This window comes from Microtus pennsylvanicus, chromosome 9 (genome assembly GCF_037038515.1).
Source record: "Microtus pennsylvanicus isolate mMicPen1 chromosome 9, mMicPen1.hap1, whole genome shotgun sequence".
NCBI lineage: Eukaryota > Metazoa > Chordata > Mammalia > Rodentia > Cricetidae > Microtus > Microtus pennsylvanicus.
Genome location: NC_134587.1, coordinates 13,200,792 through 13,216,961, shown reverse-complemented (window position 1 = coordinate 13,216,961; position 16,170 = coordinate 13,200,792). Strand labels below are relative to the sequence as shown.

Below are 16,170 nucleotides of genomic sequence, written 5' to 3'. Positions count from 1 at the left end.
AGTTGTAGCAGAGAGTTCTACACGTCTACTTTCCCCCACCTCTTGTCTTTTTTTTTTTTTTTTTTTTTTGAGACAGGGTTTCTCCGAAGTTTTTGGTTCCTGTCCTGGAACTAGCTCTTCTAGACCAGGCTGGCCTCGAACTCATAGAGATCTGCCTGCCTCTGCCTCCCGAGTGCTGGAATTAAAGGCGTGAGCCACCACCGCCCAGCTCCCTTGTCTTTTTAGTAATACATCATACCACGTTAGGTTGGCCTAGGCTACTCAAGCAGAGATAGGTATCTGACGCCACCGTAGCTGTGGTAACCAAATGACTGAGTTCTGACCACCAGGTTACATCCTTAAAGGAAGACTGTTTTCCTAGTCTGCTTTCAAAGGATCGTGAATGGTAACTTCATGATGTTACGAATCAGTCTGTCCCTTGGACCACTCTCATCCAGCCTACTTGGAAAGAAAGGTTCCCTCCTTTTTCACGTTGGTATTTTTGAAGCAGAGCCTTGAACTCATTATGAAGCCCCAGCTGACCTGATCCTACCTCCTAAGGGCTAGGATAACAGCCATACCACTGTGACTGGTAATAAAGGAACTTTTAAATCCTCCTCTGTTGAACCACTTTGAAAGCAGCTGGATCAATATTCTCATACCTATTATTATATAGGTCGCAAGGCATTACATAAATTGGCAAGGAGACTAGTCAGGCTGACTGCTGGTCAACCTTGACAAATGCTTATACTCTCAAATTTCCTGGAGGTGGTTCACCTGTGAGAGGCTCTCACCTGTGGTTCACCTGTAAGCTTGATGATTACCTGTGACTTTGCAAGTCCGCCCATCACTTTCCAGTGTGTATTCTGCATCACATGAGCACCGGAAGGAACCTCGCATGTTGACACATTGCTGGCTGCAAAAGCCTAGAGTATCACATTCGTTCACGTCTTCACAGGTCTTAGAATCGTTGGCAAGCTGGTATCCTGAGGGACATATGCATGTGGCTCCAAAGGGCCCTTGCATGCACTGATGAGTACAACCACCATTGGAGTGTATGCAACTGTCTTGATCTAGAATAAAGAATCATGGGAAAGAGGGTTTTTTTTGACTCACTCTGAAGCAATCCCATGCCAGACTTAATAAGAGTTATTAAGATCCACATTCTCTTGGATAATCGGTATAGTGTCTGAGAATATATTATCCATTGGAACTAAACTCTACGACCACCCTCCGGTATTTAGTGCTGTGAGAAAACACAGCTGACGTCAAGAAACCCAACCGTCCTTGATGAAGCGGACAAAGAAATCTAAATACTCTCTAGGATTCACCAACCTAACTAGAAATGGAACAATAGGTCTTAAAGGTGTCACAGAAAAAGCTAGACGTGGAGAAGACATAAACTGACTGACACACCATCATTTTTTTACTCTCAGGGCCAACATGAAAATGGCTGAGCCTGCCCAAAGCCAGGGCATGTGCCTGGGTATGAAGATATCCTCCATGGCCATGAGCAGCACAACGGGACAGGTTGAGTTGTGACACAGGACGTGCAGTAGCGGGGGGGGTGGGGGTGGGAGGCACAGTAATTAGTACAACTCCAGAATTACATGACACATGTCCGAAGTATTTCACGGTCATACCTGCTGTGGTTCATCTGAGAGTGAGCGTTAATCAAAGAGGAAAGAGAAGGGACAGTAATTAGGATCACATGCCAAGCAGAGCATTTTAATCACAGAAACACAATCCCCGCCACACACAGATTTTGGTTGTTATATGATTAAAATTAGACAATTCTCAAGTTAGAAAAGTTCATAAGCACATTACTAAGAGAGTTAATTTGATGTGATTTCCTCATTTAGTCTCGTTTATTTCTAAACAATGACATAAAAAAGGGGGGAGAACCACAGACACAAGAGCAAAGGACTTAATGAGAAGTACGATGCAGCCATGATTTATTGGAACTAAATTATCAGGGATATGATGGTACAGAGGAACTAAAATCCCTTCCCAAACTGCGATATGGGGACTGTGACAGTGCGAGGTTACAGCAGGACTGTTCAGAATTCATTTCTGGCAGTCACATGTGATCAGGAAAACTTACTGCAAAGTGGGGACTCGTCGGTCCCATTCGGGCAGTCCGAGACGCCGTTACAGAGGACATTCAGATTGACACAGGTATTGTGGCCCGGGCACTGCCACTGCCAAAAGGGACAGCGAAAAGACTCGGGAGGGCAGTTCTTCTCATCGCTCATATCCCTGCAGTCATTGTCCCCGTCACAGGTCCACGGTCGGAAGATGCAGTTTCCATTGTCACAGAGGAAGTGAGTTGGGGGGCAGGTCTTCGGGACGCAGCCATTGTGCTCGTCGGAGCCGTCGACACAATCGGGATGTTTATCACACTCCCAGGTGTTGGGGATGCAGGTGCCATCGCCTTGGCACTGAAACTCATCTGGGTGGCACATACCGGGAGGCCTGGTTGCTAGGAGAAACAAAGGCATATATGGATGGTGATGCACTTGGGTTTGTAAATGCAATGTCATATAGCTACAGAGGAAATTATTCTGGACAAATGGGGAGTTTATAGTAATGAGTAAGACAGAACCAATACTAAAGGCTAAAATGATATCAAATGTTCTTGCACATTATGGTACATAGAAATATTTATGTGTGGACTTGCTTCTGATTCTTTGGGATTGTCTAAATGCCACCGAGCAGATGTTTCAAGATCTCTGTGGTTTAGGGGTTGTTTTTTGGTTTAGTTTTGAGTGAGACAGGGTTTCTCTGTGTTACCTTAAGTAGAACGTATTACAAATAAAATCTATTTCATGTCTGTGAATATAGAAAGAACAGGGTCCACCAGGTGGTGGTGGTGCACACCTTTAATCCCAGCACTCAGGAGGCAGAGGCAGGTGAATCTCTCAAGCCCAGCCTGGTCTACAGAGTGAGTTTCAGGACAACCAGAGCTGTTACCCAGAGAAACCCTGCCAGGTGTGGTAGCACATGCCTTTAGTCCCAACGCTCCAATCAACAGAGTCCATCAGACTTGCCTCTATCCTGGGATTAGAAGACTTTGCTTCGAACCCTCCACAGAAGGGTGACTAAGGCATTTCTAAGGCTATCTGCCTGGCTTTAATGACCTTGAGTCAATTCCACAATTCCATACCATTTCTATTCCATAATTTGCCTTTCCAATTGAGATTTAAATGAAACTGCATTCAGATGGGGCTGGCAAAACAGCTAAGGTCTATGTAAGATTTACATAGTGGAAAATGAGAACTGTCTTCCACATGTGTATGGGGGCATGCGCACCCACGTACACACAAACAAATAAACATAATTTTAAAAACCACATTGGTGAATGTCCTACGATTGTAAAAAATGTAAAAAAAAAACCTAAGAAATTAATTATTTTCAGTATACATTTGTATAACATTGGCTGCCTATCTACAAATCATTATTGGGTACTATTACCCATTGACTCGTGAAGACTTTGTGCTTTATGTCTTCCCCCAGCTTGTCTGAATTAAAAAGAACTAAACAGCAATGTCCAATACTAAAATAAAGGATCTCCTTGTATATATACACCGTGCATGTGGTACTTACGACAGCCTGCCTCGTCAGAGTTGTCCTTGCAATCAACAACACCATCACAACGAAATCGGCTGCCAATGCACGCGCTCCCGTCAGCGCATCTGAATTGCGAGCTCGTGCAGTTTAACACTAGAAAAGGGGAAAAGGGGTTTGAAGGTAACTCCAAGGTAAACTGAGAACACCGTAAGGAAAGACTGAAGCCATCTACTCACCACAGCCCGCCTCATCAGAGCCGTCCACACAGTCCTTATCCCCATCACAGACGTACGTCGGGCTGATGCATCGGTGGTCGGGGCAGCGGAACTGTGTAGGTTGGCACGTCGCTGAAGCTCCTAAGGACATACGAAAACAAAGCCAAGTTCTGTTAACTTCTCAGTTCTCTGTGCTCAGCTCAGCCATAATGTCGAAGCCAGCACAGTAAAACTCAAAATGAGGATTTGGAATAAGACGACTCCAGGGCAGAGCCAATCTTGGAAAACAGAAAACAATGATCACAGAAGCACCAAGTGCCTAGCCATATCTCTGTGAATCTACCAATTCTGAGCAACCTGCATGCTAGCATGCAACAATGCTGGTGACAGGTGTGCAGGCTGCCCAATCCACTGCATAAAATGCATGAAAATCACAGGTTCCTAGGGGGCAAGATTTCAAAGGGCCAGGCTCCTCCAAGAGGAAAGTGAATCACCTAATCCTGCAACCAATACAAGAATTTAGTTTGAGAACTCTGCTCCATCTTGAACTATTATTACTAATTACAATAATAATAACAGGTGAAATAAAAAGGGGGACTATGTCTATATTCTGTATTAAATGTGATGTGTGTATGTGTGTATATATATGCATATATATACATGCATATATGATTATATATGCATGTTAGACAGCACACTCTTGCATGTGATAGCCAAAGGTTGATGTCATCTTCTGTTGAGTGAAATCCTTCTCTCTCTACCCTTTATTCATGGGACAATGTCTCTTGCTTCCCCCATAGTCTACAGATGTAGACCACCACATCTGGTTCAGGCTTGTCTGTGTATCTGGATGTCAAACACATGTGTTATGCTTTGATAAGATTCAGTCCCTATAGAAGACGCATCCAGCCTGTATCAGATACAGAAAGGGTCTTAGAAGAAGAATTGAAAGCCTATTGGTTATTCAAACCATTCGAGGCTCAGCGACCCAGAGCATGCAGCTCAAAACTCACCACAGTTCCTTTCGTCGGATCCATCAGAGCAGTCATTGTCCGTGTCACAGACCCAGTCTCTGGGGATGCACAGGTGATTGTCACAGGTGAAGGAGGTGGATGGGCAGGTAGACGTTGGCCTCGTGGGGCAGTTCTGCTCGTCACTGCCATCTAAACAGTCATTGTGTTGGTCACAGCGCCACTGGCTAGGAATGCACTGTCCACCACGTGCGCAGGTGAAAGCCAAGGGCGAACAAGAATTATCTGCAAACAGCCACGAAGGGGTCAAGACCAGTTGTTCTTGCAGCGACCAAGTCATCTTTCAATACAGCATTACACAAAGTAAGAAGAAATGGGCAAGAAGTTCTGGTTTGTTGAGTACCAAACATAGCATATTATGATGTAGATAGAGTTATCTTAAATTAGACTTTGAGTTGGTATAATCTTGTATTTGCCTTCTTCCTGCAACAACCTCAGGAAAATGTACAGCTTTTCAAAGAACCCTTCTTTGCCACTAAAAGATCTCAGTTGTCTTCATTTTCTAATGGGATACTTGGGTGTTTGTGGAATAATATTTTTAAAGAAGTGTCACTCTGATTGCTTTTATAAAAAATGCTGAATGGTCAATAGCTAGGCACAGATGATGCTGGGAAGAAGGACAGAGAGAAGCAGGGACACCGGGATGAAGAGATGAGAAAGAAGCAGGAAAGCAGGATACACAGATGAGGTAAACAGGTTAACTTAAGCTATCATAAGAGCTAGCTGATAACAAGCCTAACATTTAATAATTGATCATTAATCATTAGTTATGATTTGGTTATTTATAATTAATTCGTAATTAATACTAAGTCTCCATTATTTGGGGCCTTGCTGTTGGGTCCTTCTGCAATGGTATTTAGGACTGAAATATCATGGACTAGAATACAACCTAGAGACTCATTATACTCCGATTCATTTCACTCCAAAAAGGGGGATAAAATACACAGGACATAATGTTTTCTAAGGCTACAGTTGCAAGTACCTATGATACTGTGATACTATTCTCTCCAGTGCCAGTGAGCAAACCTGGGGCCCTGTTTGTGCTAAAAAAATTTCACTACATTTGAGTCCTATCCTCAGCTCTGGTTTGACGTTTTGAACAACTGACTACATTGGTCCAAAGAACTAATGTCAATTGACAATAATCAAATCCACCTGTAACTTTACCTATAAATCATGCTTATTCTAAAATGCCACAGTGGTATTTTCCCATGCACACAGCCCATGTTTTATTATTGCTTTTACGACCACGCCTGTGCTCTATTCCAGCACGCCGATACTTACTAAAGGCAGCACACTGATGTTCATCGCTGCCATCATGACAGTCATCCACGCCGTCACAGCGGAAGAAATCGGGCACACACTTGCCATTGTCGCAGGCAAAAGAGAAGAAGCCACACTGCTCTGTGGGTGGCTCACCGATGGGGTCGCCTTCACATGTCCTTTGATCGCTCTGAAGCTTCATCCCATAGGGGCAGCCACACACCCTCTGGAAGTTGGGTGCTGGGTAGCAGAAGTGGCTGCAGTCCCCGTTGGGATGGGTGGGCTGGCTGCAGTAGTTAGACCCTGAAAATGCAAAACAACTAGATTTGTCCAAGCAAAGCCATTCCAGACCCCACGGTACAACGTTGGAAATCGGCCTGCCAAAGACAGCATTTCATCAAATATTGGGATGTGTATTTCCAAGAAACCAAGCTATGGGAATACAGCACTATGTTGACAAAATAGTTAAAGGAGCATCGAGTCAGATAACTGTGCCCCTAGCGGGGAAACTTGGCAGTGCCCTCACCAGTCTGCAGGTCCGCATCGTATGCTTTCACTTGCATCAAGCTGCTGATGCCACTTCGAATAATTGCCATATCGCCACCATCCGATTTCCTGACTCGGATAATAGCGCCCAGTCTCCAGTCTGTTAAATACAAATTATCTGAAGAAGAAAGACAGAATGATTAGTGCAGGCACAGTTTGAGGAAAGAGCCATGTGCGTATAAGAACGCAACAGTCCGAGAACCCATCTGTAGCCATTTCTTCTTGATGTCATTGTTCACACTGAGGTAGATACATAATGGCATTAGTAGTAATTAGGATTAAACCTCCATGGATAAAAATGAACATAAAGAATCTTAAGAGTGAGTATAGATAGTTAACTGTGGAAAGAAAGAAGAGCACACCATCTCCTGTAGCCTGGGTCTGCATGAGGATAAAGTACAAATCTCATCCCCCAAACAGGTGTGTGTTTGAGTAAAATATCAACAGCTGTGCAAATGCCTACACGATCTTAATAGTTTAGGACTGTAGCGATGCAATCCATGCAAGACCATAACATGCTTACAATGTCAGCCCTATCAAATCAAGCCTCTTTATCTGAGATCCACACTAGTGGGTCATTGACGCCACCAAATCTTATCTCCCTTTATTGTAAACTTTAGTCCCGCCATTCAGCAAAGTATCTCATTGTATTTAAAAAAGATAAGTTCTGTATAGCTAGCTAGTCTTTCACTAAAGGATTAATGATTTGCATCGTGCTGCGAAATAAAAGAAGTTTCTGTACCAGATTCCTATTTGGTATTTGTCCACACTTGGCATGATGACATTCATGTATTTCTGAGACTAAGATCAAAGGTTTTTTGGAGTAGGTCTAGGCTATATACAAAGACCATAACTAACATGGTAAAATGTTCCTGTGTTCTAGCAAATACCATGTGTCTGACGATACTTGAAAGTCAGAGTCATCTCAAAAATTTCAGAGCATTTTTAAAATATTTTAAAAATGTCACACACTGCAGGGATAGACAGCGGAACAGAACATTCAGTATGACTAGCCCTAGTCAGATGCTAAGTATTTGAGCGAGAATGTCTCCACAAGGACACAAGTGGCTCACACACAGGGCTTTCCAACAAACCAAACTGTTTTTCTGCATTTAGTAGCCTAATTTTAAATTCCAAGTAAAAGCATAGCGTACCTTTTATTGCTTCAAAACATACCTTTAAAAACGGTGAGTCCGAATGGATATGTCATCTGAGCTACAGAGTCCAGTCTTTTTCTGTCTAAACCATCGAAGGTGCTGTGCTCGATTTTATCAAAAAAGGCATCTACCCAATACAGTCTTGAAGCACTAAAAGAAGGAAAATGTTATCTAATACCTAGACACGAGCAGAGTGTCCTGAATACTGAGAAACACTGAGGTGGTTCACTTTCAAATATGTCTCCTAAAAAATTAAGTTGTCTGCTTCCCACAAACACAGTAAACTTGAAATCTGTCTTATTCCTTGAGGACCCCCAAAGCATATGTCAGCAAATAGGGACTGGTTGATTAACAGTATTCATTAATTCCCTTGTTGATTAACTCCTTCCTATCCTTAAGATGTCTCTACAAGAAGTTAAACACAAGCTAGCTACATTTCATCAGCTCTAATACAGTTTGGAGCTTCATCTATCTTAAGCCTGTCCTTCTGCTGTTTGTAGAAATTTCAGAATATTTATCCCACCAGCAGCTAACCAATTGCGTTTGGAGTCTGCATCATTTAGCATCCATCACTGATTGGTCTCAGGCATTCGGTGCTCATGTCCTGTGTGCCACCCTGTGTCCAGCATACTGGAACTGTTATGCGTGTTGCCCTCCGTGCCTTCAGTGATGAAAATACAGATAGAATCTGTTCGTACTCACCTCCAGTCGATGGCCAAACCATTGGGCAACCCCAGAGTAGTGTTGACTATAGACATTAGGCGAGACCCATCACTCCATGCTCTCATGATTTTAGCAGGACGTTGCCAAGTACTAATGAATATAAACCTAGAAAGTGGGAACAAATGCAGGAGGCCACCATTGGAGCAAACTGATGACTTAGAGTTACAGTCGATTTCACTCTCCATACCTGCTGTCAGATTTGTTGTGACTATGTAGTCACGGTCACAATGGTAAATGATATTAAAATGGGATACAGAGTAAACACCATGAATAAGAAAACAGATTTTATTCTCTTTTACTCTGGAATTAAACAGAAACCACCTAATCATTCAATATTAATTCTTCCATAGAGAATTTATAGTTACCAAAAAAAATATTAATTCAAAGTTAGAGAAATGGTATAGGGATTAAAAGCCCTGGCTCATGAGATCTGGAGTTCAAATCACTCTTTAGGCCACTCTAGACCATTAACAAGCTTCTCACCTGCACAGATACATACAATATGAACACTAATGAACAAACTCAAAATAACATCTTTTTCTTTAATTTTTTTTCTAGGCAAGGTTTATCTGTGTAGACTCTCTTTGTAGTTCAGACTGGCCTCAAACTCAGCGAGCTACCTGCTTCTACATCCTAAATTCTGAGATTAAATTAAAGGTGAATGCCACTATACCCATCTCTTTAATATAACTCCTAGGACTCAAAACCAACCATTTCCAGTGTAGGCTATATATACTTTAGATAGATACAGTAGATATATCCATCTGTGGGTGGGTGGGGTTTATAAAGAAAAACTAAAAGCATAAAGCCAAAACACATACTTTGTTAGGCAAAACACGGAAAGGTGTGTCCAGGCAGGTCTAGAGTTTGACAATTATTATTGATCTGGCTTGATAGTGTGAGCCCTTCTGGGGCCACTATACCTCACGGAGCCACAGATTCAACATCTCAGAAGTTGATTGTGCATGCCTCCTCCATAGCCTCGCTTTTTGATCAAATGAGGTACTATTGGTACCCTCACCCCAAGTGAGGGACCCCAGCTGACTCACGAGCTAGTTTTCTAACACTCTATTCAAATGCAACTTCTCAGGCTTGCTTTGGATAAAGTACTGAACATGTAGGTAAGAAAACACTGTTCTGTTGCCTCCTGTCTGCCTCAGGGCTAACCGTAGCCCACATAACAGGGATATGAAAGTCCTTATACTAAAAACCACAAGATGATTAGCCCCTGCCCTGCAAAGCTTCATATCAATACATTAAAGCAGGGCAAGAATTGGATCCTTTCGTGATAATCTTGCCACATATTTTCCTGCCTACAGAAACTTCACATTTTTGAAGGAGATAAGGTGATCACTAAAATGTGTGTGCCAAAGGGATGAAATTGAAGGTGAGGTATGCGGTCTGATCCCCAGGGCAACACACTGTGAAGGCATATATAGCCATTCCGTGTTCTCACGTACCCAGCAGTAGGATGCACCACAATGGACCTCGGGGTGTTTAAGTCACTGATTATCTGTCGCCGGGACTTATCAGCCAGTCTCATGACGCTGACACTCTTTAGCCCTCCGTCTGTCCAGTAGAGATTCCTTGAAATCCAGTCAAAGGTCAGACACTCAACATTTCCCAACCTGTTTGCTGTGAGCACTTCTTTTCCTAGGAGTAGGAATAGAGTCGTGTTAATTAAGACAAACTTCCCAACCGCTGCACATTGCGATGTCAGATGAAAGGGCATATTTTTAAAACACGTGTGGAATTCTTTAAAGGAAAAAAAAACCTGCAAATTGCTGAGCAACAATGAGATAAACCTCGAATCTACCCCTTGCCCACAGTCTGGATCTCAGAGAGGAGATAGGGTGGTGATAAACAGACCTGGGTCTGGATTTACTCCCTCGTTCAACCTTCCAGAACTTGTGAGAAAGAGATACCTGAACTCACCTATTACCACTCAGAGACGGCTCTGGGCTGATACTGCCAGGTACAGTCAGGGGGTAGCCCACAGACACTGCCGCCCAACCCTCCCGAGACTCTCGGCAGGCTTGCCCAGCCACGGGTGGCCATGAGAGCCGAGGAACCAGAAGGCCTGGTTACGTGAGAAAAAGATCCCTCTTTCCCTGTATTTCTTTCCTTATGAAAACCTTGTGGCTGTCTTCTTTCCAACTCATTGAGAATACGCATCACATTTCTCTGTTTTTCAGATAATAAAAAGGAAAGGCCCTGGTTCTTTACCCATAGATCAGAATACTAGGTCTTCTGTGTTAACAATGCAAAAGCATGTTACTTGAGTACTTACTGGGAGCCAGGTACTTGGCGTGGATTCGTTCATCCTCATGAGCGAATGGTGATTTCGTGTAATCACCTCATATCGAGTGGTGATTACAATCGTGTGTGTTGTAATTCTAATTTTTATGGTTTCTCTATATAGTTTTGTATTAGGCTTAGAACTCTTATTTAAATGAAAGGCGGAGGTGCTATGGGAATTCCTTCAGCCAGTAGCCTTTAAGATACCAACCCACTTGGGCATGGCCTTTTATACTATAAATGCCAACATAAAGCACCCACATACTCTCTCTCCCAGCTTCTGGACTTAGTTCCTGTTCCCCATCCATGCAGAGGACTGTGATCTGTGAGTCTACCCCCAAATAAATAGCCCTTTATTATACCCATTTCTGAGCTAGAGTGGGATTATTTTATAGCATCCATTATCACTGCTTGATGGTGCATAGCAAACTAGAGATTCCCAATGGAAGCAGAGAGAAGGAGTGAATTCTGCTTTCTGCTGCAGTTTAGCTAGGGGCTCGTGTGTTTGTGACTGAAGGATGGAGAAGTCAAAAGACCACCGGGTGTCTCAGTCTAAGTTTGGGTGGTAGCATGAGCCCATAATTCCAGCACTTGTGAAGTTGAGGCAGGAGGATGGCTGTGAGTTCTGGGTCAGCCTAGGTTAGATAGCATGGATCAAGGCCAGCTGGGGTTTCATAGTAAACTTGCAAATAAATATAATAATCTCATTCATAATTTGTTTTGAAAATAGAGATGTCAGGGTTGTTTATACCCATCAACCCAGAACTCAGGAGGCTGAAGCAGGGGGATCCCTGCAAGTTCCAAGTCAGCATGGACTACACAGCAAACAGAATGAATGGTTGCGTTAGGGGAAAACAAATCAAATATGTCAACACACACACACACCCTCCTCACCTGTGCCATCGATTTTTTGTTTATAAATGATGTCCTTTGCTAAATCGGAGAAAAAGATGGTGTTATACTGGGCATCAAAATCAATTCCAACAAAGAAGGAAGGACTCCCAGTGATGGGAACCATGACGTCTTCCTGGGTGGAGAGGGTAAACGGGATCCCTCGCACAGCCGATTGCGATGAGAAGAGCAGGAAGTTCCTAACAGCTGTAGGAAGAGAAAGGAAACAGCGGTGTCAGTCACAATGCAGCGGGGTCCTGCGCCAGAGACAGCGCTTTTCTGCTCTTCATATAACGGGGAACCACAGTCCAGAAGAAAACAGATTGCTGTGGTAACTCCTTCAGCCAATAGCCTTTAAGATGCCAGCCCACTGGGCGTGGTCTCTCACACTATAAATGCAGCCATTGAGCTTGCATTCCCTCTGCCAGCTGTTGGATTCGGTTCTGTTGCCCATTCGCGCAGGACTGTGATCTGTGAGTCTACCCCTAAATGCCCCTCAATTCTGAGCCAGTGTGAGATTATAGTGTCCATCTTTAAGAGATGAGCAAATATAATGGTCAAGTATTGTAGTCTTCACGTTTCATTACTGCACTTATGCACAAATGTGTATGTTCTCACTCCTGTTGCCCTTTCTGTGTAAGAAGTGGGGTAGGCACACTCCTGAGAGATCAAAGGCCAGAGGAGGGTGCTCTAACCCCTCTTCCCAGAGACTGTGTCTCTCGCTGAACCTGGAGGTCACCATTTTTGGGCAGGCTGGCTGCAGGCACACCCTAAAGACCCACCCTGTCCCTGACCCTCTCTCACTCTCCCAGTACTGGGATTACAGGACTCAAGGCAACCAGAGTTCTCACATGGCTACTGCAGGAACCAAACTCAGATCCTCTCTCACCTACTGAGCCATCACCCCAGTCCCCTCATCATAATCTCATTTATTTTTATATTTATATTTTTATAAATGTATATTTGTAAATATATATTTATATTTTTTTTATTTCTCCTTAGGAGAGTGCAGGCAGCCCAAGAGAAAAGCAGCAGCCTCCAAGAGAACCAGGAGGAAGAAAGGAATTAAAAAAAAAACTATTTTTGAATGAAGCTACAAGGCCAGGTGATCCAGAAATTATTCCAAAATGGCTATGTGGCAATGTGATAGGCACAGCACAGGACCCTGGGGTTCCAAAGCCAGCACTAAGGGGAAAATGTGGGAGAACCCAAAATGGGGGTATACACCAGTAATGCTAGCACTTGGGGTACTGGGGCAGAAAGACCATGAGTCCCAGTCCAGCCTGAACTACATGGGGAAACTGCCTAAAAATAACTCTATAGAATCTAAAGGTCATAGCTGATGACTCATGATAATAAAGAGGGACAGAAGTTTCAGAGGAAAAGATCGAGAAAGCCATGAACGACAAGCCAAAGGGAAATCTCAATCTTCAATTTGAATGGTTCTCTACAGAGCCATTGCAGTTCTTGGTGAGTTGGCCCAGAGCACAGTGGGGCTGTCTGGGCAGAAGCATGCTCACAGAACCCATGGGATGCCTACAGTCCAGGCAGATTTCTTACCTACACAGTGGCGCTCATCAGCGTGCAGTTCAAAGCCGAATTCACACTTGCAGCGGAAGCCCAGGCCGCCGTTATCTGTCCTGTGACTCAGAACACAGACCTGTTCACAGCCCCCGTTGTTACTTCCACACGGATTGCTGGCTGGGGGAAGCACACATATTACGACACTTGAAGTGACACAAGACACAAACAACCATTTGGGGGCCCCACGGTGGCTATAATTTCAGAGTCATGTCTCCAGTCTGGTCTCTCTAACCCTCCACTCCTAGTGGCTAAACTGTGACTCCTGCAGCGTCTAAACTGTGAGATAATTATGTCCGTGTGGTAGCCTCTAGTATATAACTGCTATGTCTCCAATTTCAGAACATCTATTACTTAACGAGTGCATATTTTACAAGTAAGTCAGTATATCAATTCTAACACTGAAAGAAATATTTATTCCAGCTGGGGCCTGAAAAGTTAAAATTGAGTGCTTGGCTAAAGCACAGATCAGGTTCCAAATCCTGCGTGTCACACAAACTAGGTTTTGCCTTCTGATAGCTCATTGTAGCCTATGCAGAGATGCCAACAGTACGCTACTTTGTCTGCTTTTTTTTTTATTTTATGTGTATGAGTGTTTGCCTGCATTTATGTTTGTGCACCATGTCTGTGGATCATGTGTGTGTAGTGCCCAAGCACCAGAACAGGGTTTCACATGCCCTAAACCTTGAATTGTAGACAGTGGTGAGTCTTCTTTCTGAACCTTATAAAACTTTCCCTCTCAGTTGTGTTGATTTGAGGAAATAGTCAGACGTCATTCAGAGCAAATAACAAAAATAATATGGAAGTCTGAACAGATTATGGAAGCTTTGAACCTAGAGATTCCCAGAATGTTTTCAGACCAAGTATACATTTTATTTAAATTTTAGTGTATTAAATGCTATCCTGGTATATGATATTTTGTTCTCATGTGGTTTTCTGTCTTTTTTAATATTGAATTACTTTATAGTTTTTCTTCATTCTAAACAGATTCCTCCCTTAATTAACATGACAGTCAAAATTCTAAAACAACTTTTTCTTTTTGTAATGTATCAAGTCTTTCTGCAGCATCACATTGGTTTCACAGACAATACAAACCCTGCTCTAAAATAACAGTATCTGAATCCAAAGAATCCCTCGTGCGTGTACCCTTCCTTTTGTTACTATGCCTCTACCATACCTACCTCTCCTGGGATTGAAGGTATTTGCAACCAGACTGGGCTTTGAAACATAAGAATTATTGACCAGACAAGTAAACATATCTGGTCCATGATAGCCCTAATGCAAAAATAAAGCTGACATGAAGTCCCATGAGCACAGAGAGCTGGTTGGCATAGTTCATTTGTTGCTATCAAACACCTGTGCAGGCTCTGGACTACACTACAGGATCCAAAACATCAGTTCAAGGACTATCCTTCATCTGTGATTGTAAGTCTAAAATTGATGTTACTGATTTCTTGAAGGTTTAGTTAGCGGCACCCAGATCTCGTGAAGGGTCTCGTCATTAGTTTCCATGGCTACATGGGACAGAGACTTACCATTGGGCTGTCTGAGGGCGTGGTAAACGGCCACCCCGTAAGGCCTCAGGGAAGACTGGTAGTACACTTGAGGGCTGGTCTCTGTGAACTTGTTTGCTTTCATCACGGCCAGCTTTGTCCAATCAGTAAAGAACACGTGTCCCTCAAACAAGCTTATTCCAAAGGGATGAGGGACGATGGAGCCGCCACGAGCTACTGTCTTCCTGTTACAAAAAAGATACGTGTGTGTCATACCATCGTTGCCTGCTTTTATTTTCGTGACATAGTAATTTGTTCAGCTGGGTGCCTAAAAACCTAAATCGATTGTTATGATTTAGAACATGTTGAAAAAGAAATGTTTTAGGGTGCTTTTGAAATCCTCCATACAGGCTGGGGTTGTAGTTCAGAGGTAGGAATGCTTTCTACCATGTTAGGGTCCAGTACCACCAAAGCAAAGGAAAGGAGGAGGGAGAGGATGACGAGGGAAAAGGAGCGGGGATGGGAATTATCCTCCAGCTTGTTCCCTCAGCAGTAATTCCCTGCTGCACTGGGCACCATTCCTCAGCAACTCGAAGACAAGACGGTGGAAGGCACAGGGGGACGCCTGGCAAACCCCCAGGGCTACCACTCTCAGCTGCTGGGTGAAACTGTCCACAGGTCAGAACTGTGGCAGGAACACAACTGACATTTGATTAAGTACAGGAAAGAAGTGAGGTAGAGGGGCTGGAGAGATGGCTCAGCAGTTAAGAACACTGACTGCTCCTCCAGGGGACCCGGGTTCAAATCCCAGCACCCACATGGCAGCTCACAACTGTCTGAAAATGCAATTCCACAAGATCGGACACCTTCACACCGATGCACATAAGGTTAAATAAATAATTTTAAAAAAATTTTAAAAAAAGAAGTGAGGTAGAGAGTGGTTCTAAAGGGAAAAACACATTATCTGAAAGAAAAATGTTACCTGGCTCTGAAAAGCAGTACAATAATGATAATAATGATAAATGGAATTTTTTTAAAGAGCAGGTCACTGCAGGCACAAGTCAACATACAAAAAACTGAAGCTCTTCTTTTAATTCAGTTTCTTCAGATTTATACTGTTTTCCCCAAAGTTTATAAAGCTATTTTTTTTAAAAAAGGCTCACCTTTGAATGCCATCGTAGGTTACAGTTTCAATGTAGTCATAGCGAGAGTCCACCCAGTAAATCCTCTTGGACACCAGATCCAGAGTGATCCCAGCAGGCCACCCCACTTTTGTTTTTACCAGATCCTTCCGGTTGCTGCCGTCCATGAAGGCTCTTTCCAACTTGGGTTGCCCAGAAAGGCTTGCCCAATCTGAGAAAAATAAATAGCTACGAGAGAGGGGCAGAAGATGAAAAAAGTCTGTTTAGTAAGTTCGCCTCAC

General features: G+C 43.3%; 1 protein-coding gene across 1 annotated transcript in view; it reads right to left on the bottom strand.

The window, feature by feature from the left end:
- The window catches only part of Lrp2 (LDL receptor related protein 2), a 123,914-nt gene that overhangs the window by 56,659 nt on the left and 51,085 nt on the right, over positions 1-16,170 (bottom strand). Inside the window, exons 13-26 of the mRNA XM_075984402.1 lie at positions 15,911-16,117; positions 14,790-14,992; positions 13,234-13,374; positions 11,677-11,880; positions 9,945-10,137; positions 8,464-8,589; positions 7,781-7,911; positions 6,585-6,722; positions 6,080-6,361; positions 4,778-5,020; positions 3,786-3,905; positions 3,586-3,702; positions 2,084-2,461; positions 804-1,052 (exon numbers count right to left, since the gene is read on the bottom strand). Coding sequence (XP_075840517.1) covers positions 804-1,052; positions 2,084-2,461; positions 3,586-3,702; positions 3,786-3,905; positions 4,778-5,020; positions 6,080-6,361; positions 6,585-6,722; positions 7,781-7,911; positions 8,464-8,589; positions 9,945-10,137; positions 11,677-11,880; positions 13,234-13,374; positions 14,790-14,992; positions 15,911-16,117 — 2,732 coding nt within the window. The remainder of the gene's footprint in view (positions 1-803; positions 1,053-2,083; positions 2,462-3,585; positions 3,703-3,785; positions 3,906-4,777; positions 5,021-6,079; positions 6,362-6,584; positions 6,723-7,780; positions 7,912-8,463; positions 8,590-9,944; positions 10,138-11,676; positions 11,881-13,233; positions 13,375-14,789; positions 14,993-15,910; positions 16,118-16,170) is intronic.